The sequence below is a fragment of the Chelonoidis abingdonii genome, chromosome 1, assembly GCF_003597395.2.
Source record: "Chelonoidis abingdonii isolate Lonesome George chromosome 1, CheloAbing_2.0, whole genome shotgun sequence".
NCBI classification, from domain to species: Eukaryota; Metazoa; Chordata; order Testudines; family Testudinidae; genus Chelonoidis; species Chelonoidis abingdonii.
In genome coordinates, this window is record NC_133769.1 from 125033228 (window position 1) to 125042716 (window position 9489).

The 9489-nt window shown below is 41.5% G+C and overlaps 1 protein-coding gene across 1 annotated transcript in view; it reads left to right on the forward strand.

The window, feature by feature from the left end:
• Positions 1-1612, forward strand: part of SLCO1B3 (solute carrier organic anion transporter family member 1B3) — a 38257-nt gene extending 36645 nt beyond the window's left edge. Inside the window, exon 14 of the mRNA XM_032796025.2 lies at positions 897-1612. Within this exon, the coding sequence (XP_032651916.1) occupies positions 897-1113 (217 nt within the window). The 3' untranslated portion in view covers positions 1114-1612. The remainder of the gene's footprint in view (positions 1-896) is intronic.
• Positions 1613-9489: the final 7877 nt, after the last annotated feature.

The following is a 9489-nucleotide window of genomic DNA, read 5'->3' on the forward strand; positions in this document are numbered from 1 at the left end:
TGGTCAGGTGGTTGGTTCCCTGTTTGTTAACCCTTTACAGGTAAAAGAGACATTAACCCTTAACTATCTGTTTATGACAAGGTCAGTACAAAATCTCAGATGTCAATAAATCTTCACATTAACTAATCTTGAGGCCAAATCCTAAAGTCTTTTCTCAGTACTTTATACAGGCCTGACTCATTCAGGCAAAACTCTCGTTGACATCGATGACTGAGTCTTTCCTGAATAATGGATATACATTCTACACAGCTGAGAAATCCATTGTCATCATGTGATTCACAAGCAGGAATAGAAAAGACATCCAAATTCACATTGCCTACCATGCATATTAGGAGGACTGCCAATTTCACTTTATTGACGATGTTTAATGTGTGAACAAATGAAAAAAAATGCTATTGGACAGCTGAGAGAAATGCTTGTTAAGCATAGCCAAAAAATATCTGCCTGAAGAATACTCAAAGCAACTGTTTTTTCACATTCGTTTTACTTCATGCAACTCTTAATGGCCACACATTTGGGGAGTATTTTTATTTTTATGCTGAGTAGCCAGGACTAGGGATCCCACGACACTTACAGTTGCTGCAGGAATCCTGGCTCCCAGAAGCTTCTACAAATTTAGCAGAAGTAGAGGAAAAATGATCTATTATTACTGTACACATATTTTCAAAGGCATAAATCATAGTGTAAACAGTGAAAATGTCCACTTTACAGCACCCTTCACAAAGTCGTTTTAGATTTCGTTTCCTAAATTATTGTATTAAAGAGTTCAGGGACTACTGTGCATTTTTGATTTTTGTACCATTCCTGAAAAGATCCGCTTACAAGTAATATTATTTCTTGCCGTTCTTTTGAAGTTGGTTAATATCAGAACTGCCTTTTGTCTTCTCCCTTCACAGGTATACCTACCTTAGCCTAGTAACAGGCTTCAGATTACCATCCTACTTCTTTGCTTTCCTGTTTTATACAATGGTGAAGAAACAGTACCAAGCAAAGGACCCCAAATCCACAGAAAATGGCGGGCAAGAAAGTGTTCCTATGAACAAAGAAGCTAACTCAAAGAGCAATGAATATTTATCAAGTTCTTCTGATGCAGAAAGAGAATCACGTATTTAGAAAAACCACTTACACCCATGTTGCATGAATCGGGACAGCATCTTTTAAAATCAACTTGCAGAATGTCCTAAACAAAACAATAACACTGCTCTGAATGAAAAACCAGAATGAACACATAGTCAATGACAAGAACAGCTAGGTGCACATATGATTTATATTTAACTAGCTTATATGAACCTGCTTATCAATGACACACACAACAAATTCCATTAACTAACTAATGAAGGAAAATCCTGTTTGGCATGGTTAATTGCAACTGTTTGTCATTTTTAAATGGCTTGAATGTGGTTTCTGGCACAGTAACTGCATTCCAAATATTACATGGGGTAGGCCCAAGTCCTGCCCACAGATCCACCTGTACTGACTCCCACTGAAGTCAAAAGGACTTTACATAGTTGTAAAGGTCTGCACAGTACAGTAAGAAGCTAGTGTAGTTTTCTGAACTCTGGCCTGCCAGTGAATATCTAGGTGGAAGGCCCAAACCCTCTTTTTCCTCTGTGTCCTCAGGGACACAACTTGAAAATCATATTTCCAACTGAAAATGTTGTGCCTACTAACATTGTATGGAGAGCTGGTCATAAAACGGAATTTCTGTTCCATCAGAAACTCCAGCATTTCAAGTTTTGCTTTCATCCTGAATTGGAACAAAAAGTTGATATTTCAAGATTTTGACTGTGAAATGAAAATTTCAAAATATTTTGTTTAGGAAACATCAAAACAACCATTTCGAAACATTTTGTTTTGACACAATTTCAACTTTTATATTACATTATAATTCTTAATATAAATGTCATAATATTTTACTTTTATATTATATTGTTTTTATAAATGATAATATGATATAAACTTGAAACAATAAGGTCATTTTGACCTTACTGAAACAAAACATGTTACCTTTATGCAAATAAAATATTTCCACCTTGTCAAAACAAATAATTTCATGAATTTCCTGTTGAAAATGTTAATGAAATCAATATGTTCCTACAAAATGTTTCAATTTCATTGAATCAGCATTTTCCAAACTGTTCTATTGGAAAATTTTCAACTGGCTCTAGAAGAACCTAAGCACTGTAAATGAAATGAAATGAAAAAATCAATTATTTTTCTTTACTTTGTAGATTTTGACAGTACTCTGTGTATACTCAGTTTCACTATTCCGCTGCCTAAAAGGACTTCTCTAGATATCCACAGGAAAGCAGCAAAACTTGAATAATTTATTTTTAAAGAAAGAAAAAAACCCTCCACAACAAACCAAGATCTACAATTTAAAGATTTCACTTTCAAAACTAGCAGTTTAAAAAAAAAGTGGGGGATGGGGTGGTTTTCAAAAGCATCTCTGAGGAAGTCAGTGGAACTTGTCCTCCTAACTTAGGTGCTTTTGGAAAATCCCACCCCATTGCAAAAGCATTCAAATTGACAGTTTACCACAATTTTACTAATCTTAAAGCCAAAAAAAGACCAGCTTCTGATACTCTTCATATGGTTTTGTAGCAGCTTATTCCAAATTTATTCATGTTACTTTCAATGACACTACTCATGAAGTAAATTATGGGGCACTCATTTAGGTATCTAAATATGGACTTAGGAGTCTAACCGTAGGCACCTATTTTTTGAAATCGTGACTGATTCATCCATCATATCTTTAAGTACATTGATAATTATTTTTTCTTTTTAAAAGAAAGATTAACATGAAGATTAAGTGAGTTCAAAGTTATAGCATTTTATAAAAATTAGACTAAATTATTTACTAAGTTGATCAGTAAAATATTTTCAGCTTTGTAGTGACTTTGTTTTCAAAGAAAAACCCAGAGATTTTAGGCAATTTTATTCTGAAGCTGACCTCTGTTACTGTGCCATATAACAGCCAGTAGAGGGCAGTCAAAGAATGATAATATTAACTATCTGACTATTGGCGCCCAAGTCTATCATGTTTGTCATATACCAAATCCTAATCCTCATTGTTTTTAGGAAAGTTGAGCTCTAGATTTCTTTGAGACAGTCTATAATATCTATTTCAAAACCATTGCTAAACCTAAACAATATCTTAGACTAGAGGCTTCCTTTTGATCAACATATTTAAAATACTGTCGAAGTAGCTTTTCATCATGCTATTGGATTCAATCCTATTAGAATCCCGTAGGATTGGTGGCTGTTTTAGACATCATGTGCCTGAAAGTTCCCTACAGTTAGGGTGTTACTTGAATAGGGATCACAGAAGTGGAGCCGAAGACTTGACATTGAAATATAAAATAACCTTTTCCTTTATGCATGAATTTCAATTTGTCTCATTTTTGGACTCATGAATGCAATAAAATAAAACAATGGTAAAGAATTTACTAATGTTATTACCACACACAATTCTATATGTGTAATCCCCACACCTTCTGGGCGTGGTGTTCTGTCCCCTCTAGTGGTACCAAGACCACTTAGAGATTAATGAGTCTGCTCTACAGCCTTTGTTAAGAGCCATATGGCTTTTAGGTCATGCAGTAGAGGCTCATGCATTTAGCTCCAGAGATCCCAGATTTGATCCCAATAACCAGAGTCTGTCAGTATTACATATGTTATTACCAAAGGGGCCATATACTGGATGTTTATCCTGAAATGATCATCAGTGAAATAGTTAATAAAGTTGCTTATACCAGTCATCTTTAGGTTTCAGAGTTATCAGCTCACTGAGAAGACGGGTGTAACTTCAGCGCCCTTATGGCCAAGATGGAGTCTGCTCTGCAGGCAGCTCTGGCCAAGAGAAGGTGTCTGCAGAAATGCAGCAGGGAAAGTCCATTTCCCCCAGGATAGGGTGACCAGATGTCCCGATTTTATAGGGACAGTCTCGATTTTGGGGTCTTTTTCTTATATAGGCTCCTATTACCTCCCACCCCTGGTCCTAATTTTTCACACTTGCTGTCTGGTCACCCTACCCCAGGAGCACCTGTTCAAACCCCTCCCCCCAGAGTGAAGGTTGAACACCCCCCCCCCGACCCACCGCAGAAGATAACAATGAAGTATAGGAACAAAGAGAAATTTCTCGCATAACTTAACAGAAGGCAATGAAACGGCCGAGAAGGCAGTACAAACAACAGCCCCAACACGACCATCAGGGGGACTGCAGTTACGAAGGGAAAAGGATAGCCGTCCGGGTAGTTGGAACCAGTAGGTTCCGGTCTTTTTGTAAAATCAGGGTTTGCAAAGGAGAAAAACAACAGGAGGGAAAGGTAGGGGGAGTGGTAAAACAGGGTTGCATTCAACACAAGGCCCCACGAGCCCAGTGGTAGCACAGTCTGGAAGGGCAGACACTGAGCAATGTGTCTGCAGACAGAGTTCAGGAGTTCTGAGCAAAGTTCCAGTCCAGTGGGGAGTCTTGGGTGCTCCTGGTCATCTTTGGCGCCAGTGAACTTTCCCCAAGAAACCCCTCCAGTGGCCTCTTCTGCTGCTCTCTGCTAAGCTACACAGAGCAACCACCTCCCCACTTAACTAGCCAGCAGCCTCCCTCCTTGTTTCCAATGTTGAGTCACAAGCTCCAGTACTCACAGCCCCATGCAGCTCTGGGCAGCTGTGATACTGGGTCCAGCTCTGGCCTGTCCTTCTCCAGCGACTCCTCCTTGGCACAGTGCTCCTCCTGGCTCCTGTCCTGGGGTGTCCCCAATCGGCTGCTCTGTTCCTCACAGGCTTCAGGCAGGTTCTCAGCTGCTTCACTCTGTGGGGTTTGCTTGCCGCAGCCCATCTCCCTTTGGAGCTCCTGACACACAACTCTGTCGCTCTCCCCTCTTTTTCTTGTCCCCCCTTTCTTCCCCCAAAACAGCACTTTCTCCTCCAGGAACAATCAGCAACCCCCCACCCCCAGAAAGAGACTTAAAGGGGCCATGCTCTCTAAACCCCAAAGGAGTTACACAGGGCAGGACACACCTCTCAGAGGTATAGTTTCAGGCTGTCTGCAGGACTCAGGAAGACAACACTACACTGTTTACACTTAAAGGTATTTTAAAAGTATTTCAGTGCCTAGAAATGCAAATAGCCACCTAGGGGGATTTTCAATGAGTTAGGCCTCTAGTTGCCTTTGAAAATCCCACTAGATAACTGCAGGTGCTAGAAACCCCATTGTTATTTTAAATAAAAGGCTAGAGCCTGGAGAACAGTGTTCCAGCAATGAATGGATTCTGGAGAAAATATGTCACAAGCAGACTCATAGTACAGGGGACCTGGATATTAGCTACATTCAGGAATAAAGGGTGATAATAAAGTGTATTGTGCAAGATCTATTGAGCAGTTCAGAAATTGCAGTCTTGCCTGCTATAATAATACTCGAGGGAAACAGTGGGATAATTTTTCAATTGAAGTGAGATTATTTGTGACTATACGGCAAGGGGGATGACACGCTGCATTTAACTAGACTAGTACAACTCTTTCCTTGCTGTTTGCTCAGCAACCCATATTTTGATTGATCCAGATGTGTCAGTAAGAAGACCTCTGGAAGCTGAATGCATGAGCCATCTCACCTATCTGTAAAACCCTAGAGTTAATTATTTGTTTGTTTGGGGGGACAGTGGTAATTCTTTGGACTTGCATGGCTGACATTAATATTGCCCAATGTATTATTTATTAATATAAGTTAAGGGATATCCTGTTCCCAGTGATGACTCATGGTCAAAATTTTAGGTGAGAAGCTACAGTCCAAAAACCACAGCCCATGAAAAGATGTATTCAACGCTACATTTAAAACGCACTGTTCTTAAACAAATGAGATAGAAACCCATAGGGAGCAGGAAGGAAGACAGACTATTGTGCCAAAGTGAATCAACCCCACTGATGAAAGGGATTTGGAGCATTGAAGATTTCAGAGTCTGTGACCCTCTGCACTTAAGGGCTTGTGGGCAGCTACCTACAGGGAAGGAAGTCCCCTTGTGCACAGAGAGACAAGCCACCGCATTGTCCCTTCCTTCTTTCCAACAGTTCCACTTTGGGCACCATGGTTCCAGAGGGAGTCAGGCTCCCATTGGCAAACCTCCATGTGGCTGCTCAGCAACCCAGAGTGATGCAGTACAGCTCTGAATTGTTACCAACTCGGTTGTGTTCTGTCTTGTCTAGGGGAGAACTGTATCAGCAGTGAAGGACTCTGTGGTGAGGCAAGGCAAACATGTTACACTGGCTTCCTCTTGGCCCACTCTGATTACAAAGCACTGCAGCCTGTACTGCTGCTACATTTGTGCTGGGAAGTGGGAAAATGGATATTAATGAGTTTCAACTGTCTTTTACAGTTATTTACCTTGGCTGCAATATTCAAAACTTGGGTGCCCAGAAAGAGGCACTTACATCCATTTTAGGCACCTAATAAACATGGCCTGATTTTTTTCAGAGGGGCTGATCTGCCACATTTCCCCCATTGCTTAGCCCTTTTGGAAACCAGGCCTCTCTTATTCAGGTGCCTCCCTTTTAGCACCCCAGTTTGAAAATGCTTCATTGCCAGGGAGTTCAGAGTTAAAATTAGCTGAATTTGAAGTTGCCATGGCCATTTTATCAGGCAAACTTTGCCAAGAGCGGGCGTTTTACCTGTCACCCTCACAAACGCCTCTAGAAACCTAAATCTGTATAAGAAGCCCACTGGATTCACTTTTCTTTAGGCCAGACCAGTACATCCCGGGCTAATTGGAGATACCCTTCTTAGCAATTTGAGTAATTGTGAAAAGGACTAATAGCCTAGACTTTCCTAATCAAGCTGTAAGATTGTAAACAAAAATCTGAATATCAGAGAAGATAGAGAAAAAGAAGGAACAGATAAGTGCTCAGAACCAAAAGTGAAACAAAGGAGGAGACATTGCAAAAGTACCATAGCACCAGGGTGAGAAAATGATACTGTAACAGAGGATAGCTAGAAACAATAACAAATCAGGGTGCCAACCCTCCAGGATTGACTTGATATCTCCAGGAATTAAAGATTAATCTTGAATTAAATATTGTCATGCGATGAAACCTCAAGGAATATGTCCATCAAAAATTGATAACCCTAATAACAATTAGTATAAGTTTAGAAGGGCCAAAGGAAAATTAATAGTAAAACACTATGAATTGAGCCAGAAAATGTATTATGCCTGTGATTTAGCAAGAAAAGAGATTATCACGAAGGGTGTCTTCCCTAAATTTCTAAGACTAGAGCAGGCCTGCACAACTCATAAAGCGGTGAGGGCCACATTACTCCAAAGAAAACAGCTGAGGAACAAAACCCTCCAGCCCCACAGAAACACCCCCCACAAGGACCTCCCGGCCCCACAGAAACACCCCGCCCCAGCCCTGCAGAAACAAACCCTCCTTCCTCAGTGCGCCCCACCAAAACAGCTGTGGGCCAAAAAGGAAGGTTGGGGGTGGGGAGGTGATACTTGATTTTAAATCAACCAGGTGCTCCCAGCTGCAGAGGTGGCTGGGAACCCTCAGGGGCAAATTAAAGGGACCGAGGCTCCTGCAGCTGGGGGAACCCGGAGCTTTGCGGGGCTGGGGCAGGGATTTAAAGGGCCCAGAGCTCCTGCTGCTGAGGGGAGCCCGAGCCCTTTAAATCCCAGCCCTAGTCCATCCACTGGAGTCACAGTCTGGATTCAAAGGGCTCTGGGCTGCCTGCAGCTGCGGGGAGCCCTGAGCCCTTTAAATCTCAGCCGTGGCTGGGAATCTCTGCGGGCAGCCCAGAGCCTTTGAATCCCAGCGCTGGCTGAGATTTAAAGGGCTCTGGGCTCCCCGCCGCTGCAGGCAGCCCAGAGCCCTTTGATTCCCCACCGCAGGCCACACAGTGAGCCTCCGCGGACCGTATGTTGTGCAGGCCTGGCCTAGAGCCAAGTCTACACTAGGAAATTAGATCAGTTTAATTACATTGTGCAGAGATGTGAAAAATCTGCAGTTAAATTGACTTAACCCCTGATGTTGACATAGCTCTGTCTATGGGAGGGCTTCGCCCGGCGATATCTCTACTGCTACTTGTGGAGACAGAGTACCAATGCTGATGGGACAAGTCCTCCCATCGGCATGGGTATTGCCTTCACTGAAGTGCTATTGTGGCACAGCTGCACCAATGCAACTGAAGTGTTTTAAGTGCAGACTTGCTCAAAGAGAGGCTGGAATATATCTATTTATATTTCTCTAAAGACAATTTAGAAGTACTCCCAGCGATTGAGGGGCAGGGGAAAGGAGGGTTTGCACAAACACCCAAATGTCAGATTTACTTGACATGTGGACCTGGTACACTGGCCAGAGAAAAAGTACCTGAGCTGCAAACCATGTCTGAAAGAACAGCTAGACCTACGAAGATGCAAGGAATTGTTTACTGAGGCAGTCATGGTTGACATGGCTGAATCAAAACAAGGCATGAGGAAGCAGGATGAAAATTCAGCTAGTAAATAGTCCATCCATCTGTTGTGGAATCTTAGTCTGTCCATTCAGAAGCGCCTCTGAGCAGACAATTTCTACTCAAGCTCAGATCTAAGTGCATATAGGACACTTAAAACAAACTAAAACCAATATGTAACATGACAGTTTTAGTCATACTGAAAGAGACTTTCAGCTAGTGTAAATTAATGTAGCTTTCTGGACGTTAATGGAGCTATACTGATTTACACAAAGGATCAAGCCCATTTTGCCGCCCTTGAGATAGAGTAAAAGATTAGCTGTAGTCTGTAAACAATGCATAAAATGAGAACTGGTTTCCTGGCAAAATGAGTTGCAGACAGACTCTTGTCCTTATATTATCATTACTTGCTTTTTTTAACTGTTAATAAAATATTTATTTGAATTGTATACATTAATTCCCTAAGGCAGTGTGAAATATTCACAATTATATATGAACCTCTACCCTCTGTACGCCATGGAACACCCTGTAACCCCAGATTCACCACTTTTATATGGTCATGATATGTTGTACAAAGTATGCCTTGTGAGGTATTATTTGAATCATCACAATCTGCTGAAAATCATTGTCTTGTTAAAATGTGTGTGTCAACTTTGTACATGGAGTTAGAAGATTTTGCTATATATTTGTTATTGAAACTTATTGTGATTCTGGGAAACGCACACAGACTAGCGCCTCAGAGAAAACAAAGGACTTCAAACAAGGGCATGTCATCTCAAATGTCACATACACAGAAGGTGTGAGCAAGAAATATTTACAATTCACCTGAGAGATGCTTTGAATCTCATATATGCCACAGAGTGATTGTCAGGACCCCAGTGGGGCATACGCATCAAATAGAGTAAGAGAGTATAAAATAACGGACAATGCTTCCTCATTACCTGTCCTCCCTGACCTCTACTCATGGGGCAAGATAGTTTGAAAGACAATGAAGCATCATTGAGCTAGAGGAGAGGTCCCAGGCTGTAAGGAGATCCAGCCTGTGAATTAAG